The sequence below is a fragment of the Xiphophorus hellerii genome, chromosome 9 (assembly GCF_003331165.1).
Source record: "Xiphophorus hellerii strain 12219 chromosome 9, Xiphophorus_hellerii-4.1, whole genome shotgun sequence".
Taxonomy (NCBI): Eukaryota; Metazoa; Chordata; class Actinopteri; order Cyprinodontiformes; family Poeciliidae; genus Xiphophorus; species Xiphophorus hellerii.
The window spans coordinates 10097353-10123202 of record NC_045680.1 but is presented as its reverse complement, the minus strand read 5'-3'; the positions used below and the strand labels follow the sequence as shown (position 1 = coordinate 10123202).

The following is a 25850-nucleotide window of genomic DNA, read 5'->3' as shown; positions in this document are numbered from 1 at the left end:
AAACGACTATTCGATAACTTACCTGGTTAAGCTAAAAAAATACATATGTATTTGCAGCGTGAAGTTTTAACTGCTATAATCATTTTCTGTTTCATGAGTTTGATGCAGATCATAATTGCAACCGCTGTTGTCGTAAAATGTCTTATCTTTATTCAGTTTTGCAGCAAATACCGAGCAAACACACAGCCCATAGTAATATTATTTCGTTTATGCGCTTTAGAGCGAAAAATGCTAAAATAAATAAAATAAAAAAGAGGAACAAAGAAAAGAAAAGAAAGAAAAAATAGAGTTCGGAGGTTAAATCTGCTTTGAGCGTCTGTGAAAAATAGAGTTAAAGAAAACGTCAGCAGTCTGGTAGAACTTGTTGCTTCAACTCGAAAATTCAGCGCCGATCCCAGTAGGGAAACGCGTTAACAAACTACAAATCATGTCTAATTAACGGGTCTCGGAGAGCAGATGAAGAGGATTTTTTTAAGTGAATGGGGCACTAATATGTGTAGGGGTGTGTGTGCGTGCGTGGGTGTGTGTGTGTGTGTGTGTGAAGGCCACGGAAAAGGCGTCTGTGGCTGACAAAATATTTCCACTTTTACAGCCGCATCCACCGAGGTTTTCCTGTTTGATCTTGGCTGCTTTGCTTTTTTATGATAAGTACCATAAAATGCTTTAAACTGTTGTAAATGTGTGCTTGGCTGTTTGCTCACACACAGATACTCATGCACATGAAAGTATTTCCAAAACTGAAATCAGAGCAATGACAAATAAGATCAACTTTTAAAAACCTTTTGACGTCTTGTATTTTCTTTTTTAATGAGCGACATTTGTGAAAATAAATTGGGACATTTTACGCGCATCTGTTTTTTTTTAATTCCGTCCTTTCCAGATTAACAATAATGACTTTTATTTTTCTAATACCAAATAAAATTTATATTTAAGAACTTGTTCAGAAAACATAAAATGTCGCTGCTACTTTTTCACAACTTTAAAGCAGATTTAAATCCACATGAACTGGCCTTTGGCGCTAGTGCTGATTCTTAGAGAAGAAAAAAAAATGTTGGTTTTAGATGTTTTTTCTAATCGCCTGCAAAGATAAGGGCTTCTCTGTGTGTTTTCATTTGTCTGTGGGCGGTAACATTTTCTCATCCAATCCTCAAGTCTAATATCTCTCCATTTCCCCCAGCGATTTCACGACTTAGACGCATGCATATTTATGAGGCTGACTTTCCTGCACTTTTTTTTTCCTATTTTATTTTTTTGGCTGTAAGACGAGTGAGGAGTAAGAGGGAGACATGGTTGCGTCCCTCCACACACTCCAGAATCGACCCTTCATAATGTCTGGGGGCACGATTTAAAGCTTCAGAAGAGGAACTGAAGTTTCACAAAATCCCATTCAGTTGCGACGCGGAGTCCCTCCGCGGTTCACCTTGATGGATGAGAGCGGGCTTTTGGGGGGAAAAGAGCGCTCAACACTGAAATAGACTTCACTCTGCGTGTGTGTCTCCGTGTGTCCTCTTGCAGCCCCCCAGTTAAAAATGATGGACTACTCCTATGACGAAGACCTGGACGAGATGTGTCCCGTGTGCGGGGACAAGGTTTCCGGGTATCACTATGGACTCCTGACCTGCGAAAGCTGCAAGGTGGGTGCCCCGTAAGACGAGAAAATGTTTAGATTTTTCTGCACTGTAACGTCAAATATAATTTGAGTTTGTACGGTGCCGTGTGCCATGCCTAAAACAGTTTAGTACCGTTTTGTTAGGAAGGTTAAAGCTGTTTAAAACTGTATAGCAGCATTAACATCCAGTCTTGTCAGCATTAGGTTGTCAAGTTTATGCTTGTGTGACATGGGCAATTTAGCATCCAAGCAAACTTTTAGTGTTTAGTCAATTTTTTTAAATATATATATGACCCTTTTCTGCTAAAGTAATTTTTCACTCTTAAAGTTTTGTTGTATGCTATACAGTTACATTCTCTCCAAAAATATATAACAGAACACACTCTAACTTCCTTATCAAAATTGGGTGAAACAAATTCTTAAATAGCAATGATGCAGGAGACAATTACTTGATCAATGTATCTGTCTTTTTTTGCCATTTTTTGCAACCAGATAGATAGACAGTAGTTCAAAAATAGAGATGGTCAATTACTGTCCCCATTTCTCAAAACACAGTGGGATAGGCCTTAAACTTATAGACCAGAATAGACCAGCTCCAAGCACAATCACTTTGTTCTTTAACAGTGCATATGCGCTCCCTTTTGACTGGACATGAATTCACAATAGAAAACTCTTTTGGAGTGTAACAAACAGAGAAGTTTTTTTGTTTTTTCAAGTTTCAAACCTTGTCCTAACAGAATGGTGCCCTGGGTAGTGAGCAACATAACCCATATCAAAATCTGAAATGGCATAGATCGCAAAATATGTGGGAGGGTTGCAACACTTGAGGCAAAATGAACTCTAGTGATGTTGCTGTTTGAGAAAGCTTCTGTCTAAAATTCTCGTCACAGCTTCATTAGAAGACCATCCGCTTTGCCTGAGCTACTTGTTTCCGTGCATGACAAGACAGGAGTAAAATAAAAGGTACCATGCTGTTAAACTTGAACTCTGTCAACAACTTATTTGTCCTTCTCTTCCTCAACACAGAACAAATAAGCGTTGACTTTTTTTTTCCAGTTCAGTAAAGCTGTCAGGGCAAAATTAAGCCAAGATAAATGTCTCCACATTAACGCTCTTCAGCGTAAAATTGCTGCTCGCAGTATTGATGCTGCAGTGCACATTTCTTGCCTATGTGGTCATTATTCAAAGCAGATGTTATAGATTTGATCCCATAGTTTGACCTTGAGATGCTGAATATTTGCTTGAAAGGAGACGTCAGTGGCATCTCTGGTGCTCCTCAGCCTCTGTGCAGCCAATCTCCATGTTTCTCGGCTGACTTTAAACATGCTGATGTTTTGTGTGTGTGTGTTTGCACGTGCGGGGGTGCGTGCGTGCGTGGGTGCGTGTGTGTGTGTTCTGGATCCAGATGAAGAGATGCTTTATAGAATGCTGCATATCCTTGGTGAAACATTAATGATATTGATAATTACCCAAAGCCTGTCATTGATTATCTCTAAAATGTAGCAGTTTGTATGATCATCAGGGCTGGGCTGATAAATCAGCCTGCTGACACATTACAGGTTCATTCTGCCATTAAATATATGCGAGCAGAGATTCAAGCTGATCCAGGTTAGATCCATCTTCATTTCACTGGAAGCAACTTCCAGGTTAATCAGTGTAAAAATCAATGACGAGATTTAATCACATTATTTTATTTTTAACTAACCTCCCTATCATCCTGTGTAGGCTGGAAGTCATGTAGAGCATGATTGTTATTAGGACCTACTAATTAGATTTATACTTTGAGAGTTTGATGTGCTACAGAAGAAACAGATCTGATGCACATCATGAACAATAGAACAGTTGCATTTGCAGATGTCAAATGTGCCTATAGACACACACAGGCCTACACACCCCCACACACATCAGCTGTCATTGAAGTGCAAAGATCATTTCTGTTCATGTGCTTCACCTCGGTAAGATAAACATGTTGTTGCGTCAAACTTTCTGGAATAATAACAAGAGATCTTCTTTTAAGTTCCAACAGAACAACAACAACCTCTGAGTCCTAAATATAGTCGCTCCATGCGGCTGGCTTATGGATCAGAAACATACAGTAGACTCAGTCACTGCGCACGTAGGGGAACAGTGTTTCCCAAATACTACAATAAAGTTATTATATACTTTTGCCTTTGTTTAAGTCATATTGCATTGCAGTGTAAATGGAATAAAAGCTGTTTCTATCAATCACGCAAAAGATAAACAACAATTTAAGTCTTGGCTTGCTGTGCATCTGAAAAGAGCAGTTTTCAGTAAGAAGTTGCACACTTAACCCATAAAAAGCGTTTTGAAATCAGGTTGAGTTCTTGTACATGAATGCTAAGAAGAAAGTATTGCTGAAGCACAAATACTAAAGTAGGGAGTCAATTTTCCAGAATCCAAACCTCTGCCCTTTTTTTCCCTGTGTTTGGTCAGGTCAGGCAATGCAGATTGTCAATTAAATATGTGTTTGGTGAGATATTGACAGCAGCACCTTCTTTTTTATTTTATTTTAAAGAGCAGGTTTAAGGATTCTCCTCCTAGGTTATGGATCTAGAATACGTTAATACCACCTTCCTGTGTTTGATTTTCACTGCAGCTGCCAATAATAAATTCTGTGTATGAATGTCTATAATCCCGGAACTTTAAATTATGTATATAATTTATTGGATTTTTTTTGCTCTCGTGTGTCCTGGCCATATTATTCAATAATTAAGTATAGGGTTGAAAGAATTACTTAATTCCTGGAGTTTTTGTGTGAAAAGAGAATATTTAAAGTGAGTAGCCAAATATTTTATGAAGTAGTCTAAAATGCAGTGAAGCTTTGGAAAACAAATCAAAACAGCTAAACAAAAGTTTATGTGCTGCTCATCAGTTAAAATCCAAGTCATTATGAAATAAAGAAATTTATTTCATAACGACACATTTAGTGTCACATTTAGTGTGACACACTAACCATAAATGAACCTGAAATAGCTTGTGGAAACGCAAAAGCTGAAGCATCGCACAAATTGTAGAATATCTTTAAAAACTCCCCTCTGTGTTTGTGTGTGTGTGTGTGTGCATGTATCCAATAAGGCTGTCCCTCTCCATCTGTCTGGGAGTGTGAATGGGCCAATTACTATCGCATTGCAGGGGTCAAGCAGGTTGACGTCTTAATTGGTTCTCTCCACAGGGCTTCTTCAAGCGCACCGTCCAGAACAACAAGCGCTACACGTGTATAGAGAACCAGAGCTGCCAGATTGACAAAACCCAGAGAAAGCGCTGTCCGTACTGCCGCTTCCAAAAGTGCCTCACGGTCGGCATGAAGCTAGAAGGTATGATGACTTTTTTTCAGTGCTCTGCTCTTTGGTTTATTGCAGAGTGACTGAAAATGGCAAGTTTTCTACTGAATTTTGGCTCCTGCATTTAGATTTGTCTTGTCCCTGAACATGAGGTTATGTACAAGCTCATGTTCGTATCGTTTTTGTATCGTAGTACAAGCTCTGCTGAGCAGTACCTGCAGGTGCTGAGGGGTAAATGTTTGGTGATAGATGTGCAGCTGTTGCTTTAGAAGGAAAGGGTTCTTATATCTGGGGAGTTTTCAAATTTGCTTCAGAAAAAATGGCAATACAGAAAAATAAGAACACAGTTTTTGAGATGTGATTTTTTGTTTGTTTTTTTTTTCAGTAAAAGTGTGGACGTGAAAATATTCAATCCATGCTTTCCACAAATCATCACATAGCCTCTTAAGTTCATAGGAGTTTTATGAATAACTTACATCAAGATCAGTTCATTCCAGATGTCTGTTGTAGACACATTTCAATATTAGTAAACAAAGATCTGACACAATGCATCTAGTAGAGGAAAAAGGCAGCTTCCATGAACTCTCAGCTGAGCATAGAAGGCAGGCGTTTTCATTTCTTAATTTTTATTTACCTGAAACTCAAAGGGAATGTATGCTTGTATTATTATTTTGCATGAAGGCAGCTTTCTAAACACTGAATAATTAGTTGGTGCTCAGAGATAAAGCAAAAATACTACATAAAGACTCTATTTGGACAGCAGTATTTTCTCTAATGTATTTATTTCTTGCAAAGATAAAAATGTGTTTTTTTATTAGATGATATCCATCATTACTTCTTGGCATGGAGTAACAGGTCAGAGATACAGTAGTTGGGGGCAAATGATGGGCGGGGAGGGTTGTCTGGTTGTAAGTGTAAAGAGAAATATAAAATATTATAGTTAGAATTTTGTTCTTTTGGTTAAATGGCGAGGCCTCGGTTCATCTCAGAAATTAGAATTTACTCCATACATTAGTTTGGAAACTGTATTTGGAAATCAGTCACATTTGAAAAGTCTGTCTTCACTTTAGTGGAATGTAAAACAATTTAAAGCCTAAACATCTGATTGTAATTTACTTTTTTTCTTGAAATTACTGTAATTGCATTTATTTTCTCTGAAATAATTTTAAATGTTGTGTGATGGTTTCGGAAAAAAAGATCACATACATGCTTACATTTACAGCAAAACTAAAGGATAAAACAACAAAAAGGAAAAAAAAAAACAGAAACAAAGCAAAAATCTTGAGGTGTCTCCATCTACCTGCCATTATGGTTTCATTAATAGCTATTAACTGTGAACGGCCTTTGGGCAGAAAGTCCCTTACGGTCATTTGAAAGCTAACAGGGGCGCGAGACGGGATAGGAGGGGGTGGTTGTGTTTGATTTGTTTTGCCGGCGGTAACTTTCCGCTTGTAGGCAAGAAGAGGCCCTGCAGCACTCTGTCAGGTGCCAGAAGCTCCAGTGGGCGACTCCTGCCACATCCAGTAAAGACCTCCCACACAGAAGAGCTGACACCCTTTACCACACACACACCCCAGCACGCACTCACACAACTGCACAGGCACACGCATACAGCTCTGCCTCCTAAACACATACATATATTCATGACAGGAAAGTTGTTCAGATGGCCACAGGCAGCAGGAAGTAGTTGTCTTTTAATCTAAAAAAAGAAAATGATCTCAGCCATGTGCTGCGTTACGGCGCATGATGGCCTTCAGAAACATGTAAATTTTGGAGATAAACCAGAGACCAAATTTAAAGAAAATTTGACAGTTGCCTCCAAGTGCCACTTTTTTAGTTTACTTTCTTGTGTAACACTTTTTGGTGGTGTGTTTTTTTTATTGTTGAGCCTTTGTTACCACCAGTGAGGCAGTTTGTTCAGTTTTAGAAAGAAGGGGGAAAAAACATGTTGAAGTGTCTGAGACAGTGCAATAACTCTCCATCCAAATTTGTCATTGCACCTTGTGCAATAAAAAGAGCTCAGTTAGCAAATTAACATCAATTTGCTAAAGTTAAAATTAGCAAATTAATATCAATAACCAGCAGTTCAGACTGAGAGTAAAAGCTTACTCACAGAAATCTTTGGTATTAATACCACCTGCAAACCTGAACAGATTGGTCAATGAGAACTCTTAAGAGTTAGGCAGGTTCCTTTTCTTTTCAAGAGAGATGTGCTTGAACATTACAAAACCGATGACATCCTTTGAGACAAAAAAACAAATCCAATTTATGTTTCTTTATAAAAAAGTGAGTGAAAGAATTTTGGATGCTGAGGTGTGCCATTATTTTGGTGAAAGTGTTGTTTTAGTTTAAGTAAGGTGGCTGAGTGACAAGATATTACGAGAATATGGTTTATTGTTGTCTTTTGATATTTGTTGCATATGTGAGTTGGTAAACTTGCATATATCCCAATAAAATAAACAGAATGTTATTATATTATCTCAGTTGGAGTAAAAACAAAAGCAGTAAAGTAGGAACTTTGATCTAAGTGTTTATTAGTTTAACAACAATAAGTACGGTAAGTCTAGATTGGGTGTGAACAATGCTGTCAGAGCTTATAAAACTTTTCTTCAAAACTGTTTTTAGTAAATATAACTAAAACAGTAAAGGATGGTAAGTCTTTATGTGACTGATTTTGAGTGAAAGAATCCAATCCATCCACATGCTGCAAGCACACTCTCTTCTTGGTATGCTGTTTGCATCTCCCGCCTGCATTGTCCCCCTGAAAAAACAAGATTTGATTCATTAGAACATCACTCACCGCAGCCAGTGAAGCGTGCTATATTTGAACAGCTCCCACTGGCATGATTGTCTTTTTGCTTGCTAATAGTTGTCTTGTATCATATGCTTCACTGAGCTGCCTAATATTTCCTTCACTTGTGTATCATTTTAAAGGCAGAGCATAACATTAATATCTTGATCCCTACATAAATTTGTTATTTCAGAAATGATGCTCTCACAGAGACTCCCTTTCTCCTTTCACGTCGTTTTTGTGCATGCAGTTAATCGTTCATAAAATTTTAATTGATTGATTACTACAAATTCAAAACCTCTGAAGAGCCACTTAGTTGAAATTAGCACCACTGGCTGAGTGTTTGTATATTCCCTGCTGCATCTCTCCCCTGCTCCCTCCACTTTTTATTTCCTCCCCGTCTCCATCTTTCCAGCTCTGATTTGTCTTCCATCAGCCTCTCAGTACCTGTGGTGGGAAAGCCGGGGAGCTGTCCCATTACTTATGCATAGGTATCATAGGTATTCATGTGTGTGCATGGGATAGGGCGCATCCAGAGCAGGGGCCGGGGCCCCGACATGACAAACAGGGTGTCAGCAAGGCTCCGCGGGACCCATTAATATGCCGGCAGCCGACAGGGATCCTCACCTACGCACGCTTAATATTCCTGTATATTAAACAACCATAAATCAGAGGATATAAGCACTGAGGTTGTGTGTAAGAAAGGAGTTCAGTATTTGTTACTGTCTGTGTGTAGGGGTGTTCTTGGAAATGTTACATTACTAAAAAATGAATGTTCTCTGTGTCTCTGCTTGTTTGTACAAGTTTGAGGCACACAGGGAACAGCGGACATTTTTGGAGAATAGGAGGAGTTGTGTCAGAATGGAAATTTATGAATTTTATGTTCACCAGTCTGTGCATTGGTGCTGTCAGACAACATCTCAGAGTATATGATGTCCTTAACCATACAAACCTAAAGCCCCACTATTAACCTCCTGTGTCAGTAGCTTTTCACTGGTTTAACCATAGTAAAAGTTATATTTCCCCTATCTTCTAATGGGAACAAGCATCACATTTTATGCAAGTAATTAATCCTATTCACAAATTTAATTGGTTTTAAAAATGATTTCTTTTTTTTTTGTTTGGTTTTCATAACAATATTTCAGTTTCATCTCTGTGTCTCCTGCCTTTATGCTGTGGTTATTTACTGAAAGAATCTAAATATTTCTGTTTGTGGCTGTTTTTGTCCAGCCAATCACTCAGTTCAGAGCAAGCTTCAGGCATAAGAGAAATAAGCTGCTGCTTAAGGTTTTAGTCCAGCAGGGAGATAAAGATACCAACACTGTTTACAGGCATAAAAAAATTATATTTGTAGTTTTGTTTATTAGGAATAAGCCTCTTTATAATTTTCTTTCCAAGGTTTCAGAATACTGAATTCAAAAGAATTACAATTTCTTTAAAAAAAAATCATTTGTAATAGTTTATTTGTAAGTCATAATTTAAAGCCGGAAGTTCAATTATATATGCTGCTTATAATAATGTCTTTGGTAAGGGTCCTAATAATTTTGAGCCAGCCCTGGCCATAAAACATAAATTCACCCTTTTCTTGGCAAACAGCAATCTAACCTTGAAAGGAAAGGCAACACCACCGAAACGGTTAATGCATAATGTTTTATATTGATAAACTAAAATCTTTATTGCTCTCATTTCTGTTGGGTATAGGGATCATATGAATTCATTCTCACCAGAAGCTAAATTGTTGCAGTGTCCCAACACTTGTCATATTGCCACCTTGTTCAGACATGCACATTTCTCTCTGCCTCCTTATGCATGTGTGCACTCTCCCCCTCTCCCCTCCCCCTCCAAATTAATCCATGTTACATGAATGCAAATCACCTTGTTTAATTAGAGACAAAAATGTGTGCACGTTTGTGTGCCCCAGTATGCATGTGTATGTAGTTGTAAGATGCCCCCCCACCACCGCTACCACTACCAACTCTGGTATTCATGATGCGCTGTGGGTCCCTTGGTCCGAGGCAGGCGAGAAAGGCAGTCAGGGCCTAATTTTGTTTTCCCAGTAGGGCCAACTATTAGTTTCTCAGCTCATTAATTACGCTGTTGTGGAGAATCATTAATAGTTAAAGTTACCCTACAATAATGTATAATGGATACATTTGACTGGAATCCCAATTTCTTCTTCTTTTTTTTTTGATGTGAGAGCAATTTTTCAGTGGTCATGATCATTTGTGAGTCTAGTTGAATGGACATTGTGAGGATGCATGTGGGGAAGTGGCTGTTGGAGTGTGAGTAAATCACTGCATTTAAACCACCAGAGTCTCTTCAAGGTGGTGGACCGTCTGGCACGCTCCCATCTCTCTGATGAGGAACAGTGTGTGATGTTTTCCATGTAAGCCACTTTGTGTTTGGGTGTCAAATCTATACATAAGTGGGTGTGTGTGTGTGTGTGTGTGTGTGTGGCTGCCCTCTCGGCGGTGCTTGTTCAGATCAGTGACAGGCACATTTTGTGAAAGAGGTCATTAAAATCCCTCCCAAGGCAGCTTGGTGTGTAGGCGTGAATGTGTGTGTGGGTATGCGTATATGTCTTTGTACGGGTGTCTGCCCATCTTTCGCCCCTGAACTTAAGTCCCGCTCCACGCCTTCTCCACACCCCCACTTCACTTTCCCTCTTCTGTTCTTTCATTCATCTGTCAAAGCATCAGGCGTCTCAGTGGACCTAAGATTTCTTGCTACGGTATTTGACTTGTCCTTGTGTATGAAAAGGTCAAACATATTTGGGCTTAATAGTATATTTGCCTGCATTTTGATGCATTTAAAAAGATGGAAGCCGTTTCCAAAATCAGAATGATATGGGTCTAATATTTGTGAATATTAGCACTGAAAAGTCTAGTGCATATTTTTCCCTTTTTATGCTACATTAAGTCCCAGACGTCTGTTGGCTTTTTGCACGCTGGGCCCTGCAAAACCTTGTCAGAATAAGATGTAATTAAGTATGAATAATTAACACCAGTGCCCCCCGACTGAGAGATAGTAGAGCAGCTTCCCTGTGGCAGCAGTCGGTCAGATCACACACGAACCTCATTGCAGTCCACTGTGTGCCCAGTTTGTTCATTAGAAATACCCACAGCTCACACTCGTTGTGATCCTCACCACAGGATCCCTGTGCTGAGGGGTAGGGGGGGCAACGGGGGAGCATCGTGGGTGCGTTTGTTTCATCAGAAAATAAGAACCCCAATTGAATTATTGTCAGACTGATCATGTCTTTGGTCTTTATAAAGAAGTTCTTGCTAATTGACACAGACATTTTAAAAGCTTTTAGGGATTGCATAATCAGAAAAGTAGATTTTTGTCAGAGTTTATAATACTAACTAACTTCTGAGAGGGAGGCCAGACACCCTTCACCACACAAAAAAAAAGAACTTCTTGTACTATGATCCTTCTGTCATTGGGTTCATACAAGTTTAAAATTCTGGTCAATGAGTAACATCACTATCACTTTGGTCTGTGGGCTTTAGCAGTCGACTGATAAACGTCAAGTATAGTTGTCATGCGTAAACCTTTGCCATACAGAAAACTGATGGTAAACACCACCCCTAAAATGTTTTGCGTTTCTACCAATGTTTCAACATTTGGGATGTAATCGGACATTGACATCACAAGACAAGTTTTGGTGGAAGAAAAAGAGGCGAGAGGAAATTTTAGAAAGATTTTTGGAAAACTGTAGAATCCCCCATATTTTACTCTGACAGAGGAAATGGTTCATAAATCTACAGCAGGCTTTCAAAGAAACTCTATTCAGTTTATAATTGATCATTTTGAACATTTTCAAACAGATGTTCAAATGTTCAAGCTGTTAAATAGTTCTGTTATATGGAGGCTAATTTTAATAGCTTTCACTTGTTCTACAAATTGAAGCCACAGGCTGACAGCAACTGAATCACTCTTCTCAAGATAGTCTGCTTTTGAAGAGAAATATTGTGCTGTTTGATCCAGATCACATCATGTGAACATACAAAATTTGGCATATTGCCATGACCACCAGAGGCCCTCTCACAGGTTTATGGCTATGCACCCCCTTAACTGATGTTGGATTAGAATAAACAAGCCAAACTTCACTCCTCATGTGCATCATTTTACCCTGACATCAGTTCACCACTGTTCAATCATTGATGATACTATATATACAAACTACGAACAAATGCCATAAACAGGTGATAATCAGTGTTATTTCCTTATAATTATAATCTAAACTCTTGCACCTTTTCTTCTCAATCTTTGCTCCTTCCTTTGATACAAGTTAATGTTGTATGGTGAATGAATTTATTATAGGTGCATCATTTGGTTTTTAATATGAATGTATCACAAGTAAAAGTGTGAAAATTTGCTTTGTCTTTCAGAAATGCCATCAAGAGTGAGTATATTGAACATACGTTTGAACTAACTGTCTGCTTTTCTCCTCTTTATCATGTCTTCCTCTCAGCTGTGCGAGCAGACCGCATGCGTGGCGGTCGTAACAAGTTTGGCCCAATGTACAAACGTGACCGTGCCCTGAAGCAGCAAAAGAAGGCGCTGATCCGAGCAAATGGCCTTAAGATTGAGGCCATGAGCCAGGTGATGCAAGCTGTACCCACTGACCTCACTATCTCCTCAGCCATTCAGAACATCCACTCGGCAGCATCCAAAGGCCTTCCACTGAGCCACCATGCTGGTCACCACACCAGTCACCACCACCACCACCATCATCACCATCACGCCACAGCTTTGCCTCCTACAGACTACGATCGTAGCCCTTTTGTTACTTCTCCTGTCAGTATGGCGATGCCGCCACACGCGGGCAGCCTGCAGGGCTACCAGGCGGCCTACGGACACTTCCAGGGCACACGCACCATCAAGTCTGAGTATCCAGACCCATACACCAGCTCTCCAGAGTCCATCATGGGCTACGCTTACGTTGATGCCTACCAGTCAGGCTCTCCAACCACCTTCCCCCATCTGATAGTAGAGCTACTAAAATGTGAACCCGATGAACCACAGGTTCAGGCAAAGATCCTGGCCTATCTACAGCAGGAGCAGGCCAGCCGAGGCAAGCACGAGAAGCTCAACACATTTGGGCTGATGTGCAAGATGGCCGACCAAACACTCTTCTCTATTGTGGAGTGGGCCCGCAGCAGCATTTTCTTTCGTGAACTTAAGGTAAGTGTGAATGATCTACTGCAGTGATGCTGTTATTTGGGTTATAAGGACATGATCAAAATATAGGCATTTACTTTTTAATGTTAAACTCCTATCTGCTTTACACAAATAAGAGCCATGAGTTCAACGGGCAATGATAAACTAAACTACATTTTGCTTCAGTGCTAAGCCTTTTACCACATTTCCAAGCGTGGGATTTAACTCTGCTCATATACATTTGTTCTGTTCCTTTTGTTCAACAGCACCTAATATCCTTTCTGTCCTGGTTTTTAACATTAATGTTGAGTGTACAAGGCTGTGGGCTGTGAGCCAGAATTTGCTCATTGCTGGCACTGCTCTCTGTCCTGTAGTGCCTAATCAAAATTCACCAGCCAGTTGTTTTTATCAAACACACGAAAGACTTTTTTTTCCCTTTCGCTGTGGATTTTGAAAACTTTTAGTCTGAGCATTAGGGGACATTGTAGTATTCTGTAAACAATACAGATTAAATTAGGTGCTTTGATTAGTTTTATTGAACAATTAAATTGGTATATTTTTATAATGTAATTATTTGTATTCATTTTCAAATCATTTAATTTTATGGTTAATTTAATTGTTTGAAGGCATTTACAATAAGTTTATTTGACAAATGTATATTTTAGTAGTAAAATTTTAAGGTGTTAAGGTATTCATCAAGTTTCAGATGAAATCACAATACTCAACACTCAGATTAAAGCACATGAATGGTTCAGATTTTTTCAGTCTCATATACCATTATATTGTTAAAAAATGTTATTGCTCTTTTTTTCTCATAAAGAAGACTTTCATATCCTTTTAAATTCATGCCTCAGGTCCTCCTAAAGTAGAAAGATGGTTTTCTGAGGACCGTAACAGTCTAAATGTCACTCTGCAGCTCTGTAAATCCCAATGAATCACAATTTTTGACTTTAAACATGTTTTACATGTGGTTGCAAAAAAAAAAAAATTAAACCAGTTAAATATTCTTGAAAAGCGACACTGAAATCACACTTTCTGCATTACACGATGTCTAAAGCAACAATCTTAAGTCTCCTAAATATTGTACCATTTGTTATTGTTTACCTGAGTTAATCCCAAATGACCAGTGTTTGCTGTCTTCAATACATCACTCTGGATTCTGCTTTCTTTTCATCACAGACCCCCTGAGAGAGCTTGTGGCGTGTATTTTACTTACAGCTTTATTTGTTCTGAATGAAGGTTAATATCCTCAAAGCGATTTGAAAGGCATTTGATTAGCTTGCACTCACCTGGTTTTCTTCCCCTCGCCTATTTCTTTTTATTTCTGTTTGTCTCACAGTGCGTCGCCACAGGCTCAGCTGCATATTCATGGGCCTGTTGCCAAATCCCCTCTAAATATTTAGTGTAATTTTGTTTTGAAAAGGGAAAATAACAGCCAAAAAAATATTACATTAAAAAAATGTGCCAATTACTAACCAGATAAGAGTCCTTGAATAACACATGTCGACATTTAGCATGCACTGTGTCCCCCTCTCTTGACCTTTTTGAGATATTTATTTGCATTTGCCATAGATGCTCACTATACAGAGGCTCTCATACACATACAAAAGGGCTCACTGAAGGGTGTGGCTACATCTAATAATTGTGTGTGGTTTGCTCATTAATTTTGAATGATCAATTCTGTTCCATTGTTAAAGCATCTCTATTTCTCACACCCTCCTCCTAATTCAATTATATCAGCCACTAGTGTTTGTCGCCGTGAATGAGTTGTCATTATGTTTGCCTAATGACTACCCATATTACTCTATCTTAACAGTAATTGACGAGTGCTTGTTACAAAGGTGCAAAATGACCCGAGCTCAGAGCTTTTCCCACTGTTACACAGGCCTCATTGCTTTCAGGGGAAATGTGAGGGAGATAATAGAATTTTGCTTATGTTGCCCCTTCTGTTGTTAAAGCATCATTCAAAGGACAAGGGGTTTTGATAAATAATATGCTAGCTGTGGCTCTGACAGTTTTTTTTTCTCCACATGCTTGACCGTCCTGTCTTTCCTGTTTGTTTCTTATTGCAAACTCTTGTTATAATCTGAGCTAAGGTGTTGTGAGAAGATTATTTGCAGTACCAAATGAGAAAGGCAAAACCTAGGATTCGTCTAATGAGTACCATTTAAAAAAAATTATGAAGACTGTTTTTATATATGTTGTCTTTTGTAACTTCTCAAAGATATTTTCTTAGATACATTTAGGTCTTTTTTGTTAAAGTACTCAAATATTTCTTGAACCTTTCCACATTACTATCACTAGCTTCAATAGATTTGATTTGATTTGATTTGATTTTATGTGATAGATTATGAGTCCTTGCACAAGACACTTCACCCTACTTGCTTGCTGGTGGTGGTCAGAGGGCCTGGTGGTGGTGATGCATGGCAGGCAGGCCTCTGTCAGACTGCCCCAGAGCAGTTGTGGTCACTATCTAGTAGCTTGGGAATATATGAATGACTGAATAAAGTGTGAAGCACTTTGGGGTAATCTGGACTTGTACTATACAAGTACAGCCCATTTACCATTTAGATCAAAACAAAGTTGTGAATAATTTTGAAAGGGAAGAAAATGCAACACATATTTCAACAATGTCACAAGACGTTTCTGAAAAGAGTGGTGTACTTTATTTTTTTTATACTGAGTTAATACTTTGTGCAGCCAATTTTCATGCTGCTTAAAGTTGCTCAGCTAGAGTCTGCCTTTTTTATGCAAAACATTTTAATTTTGGCCAGATTGAATAGAAAGCAGCTGTGGACATCAGTCTTCAAGTCTTTGTACTTCAGTTTAGGTCTGTACTTTGACTGGGGCATTCTAACACATGACTATTCTTTGATCTAAACCCTTCCAATGCAACTCTGCATGGTTCTTTTTATGGTAATGTGAAGCTTTAGTTTTCTGACACATTAGATTTTTTTTGCAAAAGGCTAAAAGTTTTTGACGCTTCTAGCCAGAGGCTCTACATGGCATGTGGCAAACCTACTGCGCATATTACTAATGGGACCCTTCTAGCCACACCCTTATAAACACCAGATGGGGTGCACCACAGCTTCTACTTGTGCTTTCAACAGATTCTGCAACCTGTGCTGTGGATTTCTGCAGCTCCTTCAGAGCAGTCAACGGGTCTTTTAACTGCTTCCCTTATTAGACTTTATCTTAGCAGTTTATGTAAAAAAGAATCTGTTAGGTTAACAGATGTATCATAGATTGGACATGTGCTCTACATTCCAAGCTCTGAGATTTAGACCTATTTAAAGCTTGAAAGCTGTCCAATTTATTATTTATTAAAAAATCCTCCTTAAAACTTCTCTACAACTTTATCCCTCCCTGTATGGTGTGATCCTCTGTCTATTTGTTCAGTAAACAGAACAAATAGACTGTTAGCTTCAATTGCTAACACAACATTGAAGCCTTCGCAGAAAAGGTGTGCTCATTCTGAGACTAAATAACAAATAGAAAGACTTCAGCAAAACTTAACTGCGCTCAAATTTATTTTGGGGTAGGTATCATTGTAAAGGCACTGGATACAATTTTAAGTCCTCATTTTTAAAATAGCATAAAATCAAAGTATATTTTTCCTTCTATTATTATGCTCCTTTGTCTTGCTGTATTGCATGAAATCAGTAAACAATACAATAAACTTTGAGGTTGAATCATGAGAAGATGTGAAAAATTCAAGGGGTAAGATTACTCTTACAAAACATTAGCTGTCCATAATTATGTATGTATTTTAAATAATGTTAAGTGACTGAATAAATCATTCATGAAGATAAAATCACCCACAGTGAACCTTTGTTGTCTCAGCGAGCTAAACATGAATTCAGCTCAATGGGGTTGTATTTGTGAATCCATCTGAACTTTGACTTCTTCTGCTATTGTTGTTTGGACTGCTAAATGTGAGGTCAAGCCTAAGAGCAGAAATACAGGAACCAGAATATAATTAAAAGTTTGTTACAAGAATGACTTACCACTGTAGGAAGTTATAAATACAGTTTTAGCCAGTGCACATGCACATTCATATGCACACATAGCCAGATTAGAGCCCTTCCCCTTTCACTATTATTAGCTCTGTATGAACAAAAGAATTTCTTTTGTAACAGGGCCAACCTGGAAGGGTGTGTGCAAGGCATCTGCCAGAAATGTGGGTAAAGATTTGGTTTCCATACATTAGCCATAATCATAGCTCTCATAACTATTTTGTCATTAGAAAAACCTACAACAGATCATTTCCCATTCTTTTCCAGCATGGCAAGCTGCCTCCGCTTTTTTCCCCCCTTAACCTCTGGGAGTGAGACATGACGTGAGGAACATTTATTTCTTACCGATCAGATCCAAGAAGTTGTGCTTTATGACTAACCTGCCTTTGTCTTGAATTTTTAAGCATAACGACAGACTTGTGGCAGCACTGTTTCTCTGGTTTTGAAATCACTGGCATAATGAAATAACATTTTCAGCAAGGTTGAGGCCATTCGCTTTTGTGATTATTTTATGAAATTTTCAGTGAGCTGAGAACAGGTGCATCTTTGGTGTGCATATTTAAATTTAGGAATGACTTTTATTTTACTTTTTTTTCCCATTGAAATATTAGGTAGCTGCTATTGTGTGTGGAACCATGACTCTTGCTTGAACCCATCATAACTGCAATTTTCATTTCATTTCATTAATCCAAGCAGAAAGAGTGGTTTGGATTATTCTAATAGTTATACTTCACGGTATTTTTTCATTTTTTTTCGCTAGAGTTGTGCTTAATACAAGTTTATGTGGTTCAGTATATTTCTATATATTTTGCAATTAATGTCATATAAAATATGCTCATATATTTATACTTTACCAAATAGGTGACTTAAAATTAGTTGTTTGTGAGTTTTACTTTATTCCAAATTGATTTTTGAATCAAGTTTATTTGTATAGAACATTTCAGCAACAAGGCCGTTTAAAGTGTTTCTACATGATGAAAACATTGAAAGGGTTAAACCTAACCCAACAAACAACAAGAAACATTACATCACAGTAACTGGAATGAACATTACTGTGTCATCACTTCCATGTGGCAAAATACATGGAAGTGATGAAATGTTGCAATGCAGAGTACAATGAAAGATGTTCCAGTTTTTATCAATTAAAGGCAACTCTGCAGAAATGGGATTATGGCCTTTATTTACAAGAACTCTGGGTTTCAGTATTTTTGCAATTTTTTAGAAGTTTGTTCCAGACAAAAAGTATAAAAAAATCAAATTCCACATCCCCATGTTTGGTTCTGATTCTGGGGATACAGAATAGACTAGAACCTGAGTGGTATGGAAGTTTGGTGTAATGATAACAGGTCTTTCATTTATTGTGGCGCTAAGCCACTTAGTGATTCTTGAGCCACCAAAAGCATTAAAAGTTTATTCTCTGAGCTACAGGGAGACAGTGCTTTTTGTCAGTTTCAGTTTCTTTGTCATTTATTTTACATTGACTGTTATACTTCTAAATGCACTGACTGAACAAATTAAAGTTGTGTTATTTTTACATGTTTGATCAAGCTTGTTAATATATTGGGTATTTAAGTGTGCTGTACTTATCAAATAAATTTTTTAATTCAGTACATTTGTGTTTGGGTTAGGGTTAATTCAGTGCTGAATTAGTGTCAATTCAGTGCTGGCTTTCTGTATTGGATCGGTATCGACCGATACTAAACCTCGGATATCTGTATCAGTTTTTCACTATTGGAAGTGAAAAAACTGAATCGGTGCATCAGTGATTGTTAATCAAACAAAAATGGTTTGATTGACTTTTAGAATTTTATTAATAAGAATATATAAAATTTTATATAAAACTCATAAATGCAGCCAACTACCTACTTACATTGTTCCAGCTTGAATTTGTATTTGCACTTTGTGCTTCTGTGCGTGCATGTGTGTGTGATGGTGATTCATACTGGTGTATGGTCCCATGCTCCTTTCTTCCCCATTGTTTCAAGGTAAGGATGGCTCTCTAGATTCCCACCACAAACACAATGGGAAGGAGAATTTAGCGGAGCGTTTAGGAATATAAGTGATTCATTTATGTTTATATCTTACCTTCCTAATTCTATTCCTTTTTCACCCCACCCTCTGTTTCCTCTCTTCACCCTTTCATAAAAAGAGACGTGTGATTGCTTTTAGGACAACAAAGGCTTTTGTGTACCTTGTCAACACAGATTATGCAGTGGGTAATATGGAAAAAAATTACAGCTGAAAAGACTTTGAAGTTTCACATGTACTGAATGTAGAAGAAGATTTCTATGGATAATAGAAAATAATTTACACTTCAATAATTACCTTATTATTAATTTGAAAAAACTCTTCTCTAATTCATGACATTTCTTTTAAATGCACAAATGTACAGTATATAGTCTTCACTTTGCTCTCTCTAACAGATATTTTTACTTAAAGCCTCTCTTGGCAAAGTATTTTTCTTCATCCACACAAACATTTTTATCTATTTAAAAATGCATCATAATTTGTGGAGCATCCAATCCTCAGCTATTTATAATCCCCTCAAACAGGAAGTAAAGAAACTTTGATTTTCTAATGTATCACAAAAACGGAATCAATATACCTCCAGAAATGTTGGAATAAGATTTAATCAAAGTTTGGAAAATATTTCAGAGCATTCTTTGACAAAAATCTTAAATATATATACAGTATACATACAGTATTTCTGTGGTCTCAAAATTGCCTCTTCTCTCTGAGTTACCCCATGTCCAAATTTATTGGACCTAGCGTTTTGTCTAAATCTTAAGCATAATTAACACAAAACACAACTAAACTTCTTAGTCTAATCATACCTTACAAGATGAAGCTGAAGGTGTCAATGATATTTAAAAAAAACACATGGCTGAGATTTAGTTAAAGATTCAGACAGTTTTTCTTGTTTTTTTTGCTTTTTGGTGATTTTTTTTTACTTGTGTTCTACTCTGCATGTAACAGTTATGGCAAAAGCAGAACTGAGGGCCATTATGTTGAAGAGGAACTGTATTAGAAGTCTTGTTCCCTGGGAAAGCTCCCAGCTGAGATGGGACAGCCATATTGGATAAACAGATGGTGGGGGAGAGGAAAGAACAAGCGCAGAGAACAAAGGTGAAATGAAGAAAGGAGATGAGTGGAGAGATGAGCAGAGGAGGAATGCAAAGGGAGTGAGGAAGAGCAAAGAATAGGAAAGAAAAAGATTAGCAATGAGGTAAGCTGAGGAACCTTGTTGTTGTAGGTCATGTCCTGGTAACTTATTATAATAAAATCAAAAACATAAAACATTTGCTGGATCAACATGTCTTCATTAAGACTTGTTTGATAAAAGTATTACAAACACTTGGCATGACCTTGACTCAGTACTTGAAGTCAGATTAGAATCCAGATTAAAGCATTTTTAAATGACCAAGATACAAATCCCAGACTATTCTTGTCTCTTGTTACCTTTTTTGGTCTATCTGTGATTTTATTTCAACAATAGTATTACTTAGCAAGGCATGTTGCCATGTTTTACATAGAAAATATTCCTACAGCTGTTGGTTGAAAACTGTCTCATGTGCCATGCACATGATAATGTTGGGCTAACAGATCTGTTTGCAGCAGTCAACACAGTCTCTTTTTCAGTTTCCTGTTTGCATGTGCCGTGTGACCTGCTTGGGCTCAGACAACTATGTAGAACAGAGCTCTACAGAGAAGGGCTAAAATACAGTGAGTTATGTCTGCAGACCATTCACTGGAACCATTCACTGTAAACTAGCTTATCGATAAATCATATTAAAGTAAACATATTAGCGTTATTGTAGTATCTTAGAAACTTTGTCAGAACACAATTTTATGTTTTATATGTTTTTTCACATAGTTAATACTGTAATGAGGCAGCACTTAAAACTGCCTCTCAGAAATTATGGTTATAGTTGGATTTAAGTAAATATGCAACAATGATATTTTAAAATATTTTACCTGTTATTGGTAAAAATACTGTATATACTTAAATTAATCAGATCAGTACCAGGGACAAAGCCCTTTTTGGGGACAGCTCTAGTTAAAACTCTAAAATGTAGAAATTTTGATTTTTATTGCTGAGTTCTAAATAATTGTATTTAGATAATACAAAAGTATTTTAAATGATAAATTTTGTGGCTGCTTAAAATTTAAGGGAACATCCAAGTTTCTTGCATTTGACGAGTGTAAATTGCACAGTTACAGGCAGCTGTTATTCAGTTATATTTCATTTTTAGTTTAGCTTTGGAGTTGGTCTGCACAAAATATCATTGTCACATTATTTCTATATTGCAAAATTAAATTCACAATGGAATGTTTGGAGTTTAGTAATTGTTGGCTTGTATATTCCAAGTGCTACAAACGTTCATTTTGCATGCTACTGCAATGTTTAGCCAGTTAAGCAGAGATTTACTTTTTCCTTTGCTTACAGTCTGTTTTTTAAATTTTGATTGCACTAATCAGTAGCAGATATTCACATGGGACACAAAAGGACATAGCCCACAATGCTAAAGGTCACAGGGTGTATGAAATACAGGTGATAATGAGAAGAAGAAAATAAATAGGCATATAGCACAACTGATATCGACTTTGGACTATTTACTATTATTACTGTTATTGCAAGATTTTCTAATAATATGCAGCCTTGTGGTGTTACTGTTTTTAAATACTTGTACTTAATTAGTTATCTACAAGGATATCCAATAAAGTAAATCAATATGCATTGTCTTTCAAAATGTAGAAACTACAGTGTTTTTCAAACATCCATTAATAAAAAAGAACAATTTTTGGGCCCCTAAAACCACAGATTTAGCTGTTTCTGAAGTTAGCACAGGATGTTATTTAGGATGGTGAAATTATTTATGTTCAACAATTTTCTACAGATATTCATTCATCTTATCCAAGTGTCCTCAACTCATTCATTCACACTAAATGAGACTTTTTATTTTGGAGTTTGAAGGGGGTGGAGGTGTCTGATGTTGGGATCTCAGGCTTGAATATTCTCTGCTTATAGATTTACCTGAGTGAATAATGTAAGGTTTTCCGATGTTCTCCACTCTACCCTACTGCATAATTTCACCCCGTATTCACCTCCATCTATGCCCATGAATATTACATGAATTTACTTTGGTGAAATTATACTTACACCACCTATCCAACCAGTTCAGAGTGGACAGTCGCTTTCTGCACATACACACAAACCCCCACTCACTGATTTTTTTCATGTTCATTTCAGAAGCAGTTTATTATTCAAGGTGCCTGATCATATTTGAGTGTGTGTTGGTGTGTGTTGTAAACTGCTTCTGCTCTGTGGTGACCGGTAATTGCACCTTTGCCCCCTGCACCCTTTCAAGCCTCATAACTGAGAGGAAATTAATAAGCCATTTCAGACAGGTTCTGTGATCCTTGTGAAATGCCACATCTATACAACTGACTACGCAGACACATTCAGAACCTCATGCAGCAGTGTCTACCTTGTTGCAGAGGTCATTGGCCACTCCTGCAAAAACCTCTCACCGGACACTCTAATCCTGACAAACTGCAAGTGTGAAGGGGTTGGCGTCTGCTCACATGTGGCAAAGATTTGTAACTGTGTCCCTGGTCCATTGCATTTGAATTATTCTGCAGGTTGTGTTGCAACACCCTGCACACACTCGGACCATAGCGTGCTTTACTTTGGTTGTGCAAAAAATTATGCATGAAGAGTGACAGGAAGGGAGAAGGGAGAGGAGAGCACAGGATTAAATTGGAATAAATAAAATAAAAGGTTATATGAAGTTCAGTACAGACTCACGGGAACAGGAAAAAAAGAAGACAAACTGAACAAAAACAGAAAATACAGAGTAAGGAAAAAAAATGTTCACAGGAAAGAACAAGAGAAGATTTAGGAAGAGGAGAGCTGACAAATAAAGAGCCAATGGACTGATGAACAAAGAAATAAGTAAGGTGTGTTAAATGGAAAGATGAAGAAGGGACCCTAGGAGGCATTGGCCAAGGGAAAAAACACAGGAAATGGTAAAAGAAATGGTGAAGGACAGGAGAGGTTGGAAAAAATAAAAAAGGACCGGTAGATTGGTGAGGTTAGGTGGGGGTGTTAGGGGGGAACAGGTGTAAGGTTAATGGGCCTGGAGAGGATCCACCAAACGATCTGGGGCTTGATATATGGCCTGTGAGCCTGGTGCGGGGCGTAAGCTTTCAAAGATATATTATTTCATTTGAGGAGCTGCGCCATTCTGGCTGACAATCCCCCTACAGCACCCCAGCACCCTCCTCCCCCAAATTTCTCCCAGCACCCCCCACGGTCTGCATTTGTCCAGTGATAGATGACACCCTCCCCACACCACCTCACCCGAGCTCATGAACACAGATGCAGAAATCTACCTACTGTTCTTGTAGACTTGTTTCATAAAGATCAATAGTTTAAACTTTCAGACTGTATTTTTTCTTCCTTTTTGGATATCTTTCTGATCAGTCATTTCTTGCTGTCAATCTACCAGTCTGCAGCCAGGTCTTGCAGCTGGTTGTGTGTATATCTTTTTTTAAGTTGCTATTTTAGGAGTAACAATATCTGTTTGATCAGCAGCATTGGGTCAAAGCTGAAGTTGAGCAGATACTTAAGAGGAGGGAGAAGACAGTGGAGGTTCACTAAGTCTTTTTTTCATTCATGAATAATTAAACAGTACCTCTCTTTTTCAGAAATGCTATAAAACAACTCCCATGATTTTTTTCTCAACAATGCCAAAAAAATGGGAAGCTCAGATGTTTGGATACATTTTAAGAGAAGACTTGAGGCTAAAAAATATAACTCATTCACAACCGAGGCAACTACCTTATGTTTTTTTTTTGTTAGAGTGCTTTTAACAAATCCTATAGGAGACATGTGAACATATATTATAAAACACACACACATATACTGTATATATATATATATATATATATATATATTATTTTTTTTGTCAGTAAAAACTTCTGGCTCTTCTGTGGCCAATATGACAAGATTACAAATGTGTATCATATCAACCTCCTGTGGTTTAACTTTATTCTTTATACATTTATTGCCAAATTCTGGCTGTTTGACTTATATCACAGAAATCTAATGCTCCAATCCTCACATTTCCCTTGACAGTTTTAGACTTAGCCTCACAGATAAAACCAGTTCACATTGGAATGGTCTTGCAGGTTTAACCCCAGGGGATGGTGAGGGGCCGGAAGGAAGAACAGGAAACTTGTTAAAAGAAAAGATTTAAGGTCACCTGTCCCGGAGGAGCGGCAGCTTTAAGGAGACAACAGGGGTTGGGAGGTTTTAGGATGCGCAAAGTCTGCATATCCACTTGTTGCTTTGATGAGGGATGAAAGGCTGTCATGAAGTGCAGGTTTACAGAGCTCTGAGCAATGATAGACTTGACTGTACTCAAGAATATTTTATCTTCCATGACCTTTGTCTTACTCTCTCAAGACATTTTTTGCCTGCTGTTTTTTAACTAAAATCTCCACTCCATTCTGACTGACCACAGACTAGGCTTGCAGATCTTAATGGACACTTATTGTTGGATTACACTTTTCCTATATCCTAAGAAAAGGGGAAAAAATTTGTTCTTCATTTGCTGTGTGTTTGTGTTCTTTGTGATTTCCTCATTCAACCCCCATCTGATAAACAGTTGTTTAGAAAAAAACAATCAAAGATTGCCTCCACATCCTCTCTAGTTTTCCATTTTGATGCAAGTTAACACAGCCTGATTCACATTTCGAGCACTTTGGCCATTTGGTGGGAGCAAGAGCGAGTTGTGTTTAAAGTCTTGTTTGAGCATGATCAGGGTAAAAGCCTTTTTTATTGGCAGGTCATGTCGCTTGTTAAGATGGTGACGCGGGTGAGTTAGGCATTGCCGTAAGCCTCTGTGGTCCCAAAGTAACACAGTTGTTCCATCACAAGTTGGCAACAGTCAGTAAAATCAGCAAAGTAAAAAAGACGGTGAGACTGAAAGCAGAGGAAGTGGTAGTGAAAGATAAAGAAATTGGGCAATCAAAGTAAATATGGGGAGTTGATTCATTTTGCCGGGCCTGGTAACAAATCAACTGAAAAGCAAGCAAACAATTTAGACACTCCTCCAAAGCACAAAGTTGCTTCATACCTCTTTTCTTCCTCTCTACTGTAATTGCAGATATGTAGTCAAATTTACATTTTATTCCAGAATATTGCTGTAATTGCTGAAGGAAAGTGGCTGTATACCACCATACATCACAGGTAAATAAAGAATGCAGAGATAAAAGTGAATAAAACTACTTTTAAATGCTAGAAGATGATGCACAGGAACAAAATCTTGTTGGTAAATTGTTAAGAATACAGACAAAAGCATTGGTATTTTATGTTTACTTGATCCCTAGCTGCAGCAATTCCAGGGGGTTAAAGGGGCTGCTGCTGCTGCTGCTTTACGCTGACCTTCAACCTCTAAACTAAATCTAACACACACAACTATGCAAACATCTTGGATGATTAATTTTCCTCTTACTTTAATGTCTGAAGTAGGTAAGAATGAAGACAAACAAAAAATGTTGCAATACATTTGTAGACCAACCATTCCATTACTGACTAGTCACTTTAGAGCAACATACTGTTCACCAAATTAACAGTCATAGTGCTTCAGTAAGCTTTTCAAAATCTAAAGTAAGACAAAGCAAAAAAAGAAATACAGTGTCCTCGGGTTCTCATGTTTTCAAATTGCGTGGCCTCAATTATCTGCATTTAATCCAGCCTGCCTAGATGTTTGTGCCTGTGTCTGCCACTTTCATCACAGGGCTGTCGACAGTTGTCCCTCAATGTCTATTTTTGATGCTTATTTACAGCTTTCTATTCTGGACTGGGATTCGGGAAGCTTTGGGGTGGGGGTTTTACGGGTCCGGAGACAATAGATAAGACATCAGTGGAACAGAGTCGACATCTCCCCGGTTGGTTT

The 25850-nt window shown here is 37.9% G+C and overlaps 1 protein-coding gene across 1 annotated transcript in view; it reads left to right on the top strand.

Moving 5' to 3' along the window:
- The window catches only part of nr5a2 (nuclear receptor subfamily 5, group A, member 2), a 71703-nt gene that overhangs the window by 2032 nt on the left and 43821 nt on the right, over positions 1-25850 (top strand). Inside the window, exons 2-4 of the mRNA XM_032572234.1 lie at positions 1516-1634; positions 4803-4944; positions 12180-12892. Coding sequence (XP_032428125.1) covers positions 1516-1634; positions 4803-4944; positions 12180-12892 — 974 coding nt within the window. The remainder of the gene's footprint in view (positions 1-1515; positions 1635-4802; positions 4945-12179; positions 12893-25850) is intronic.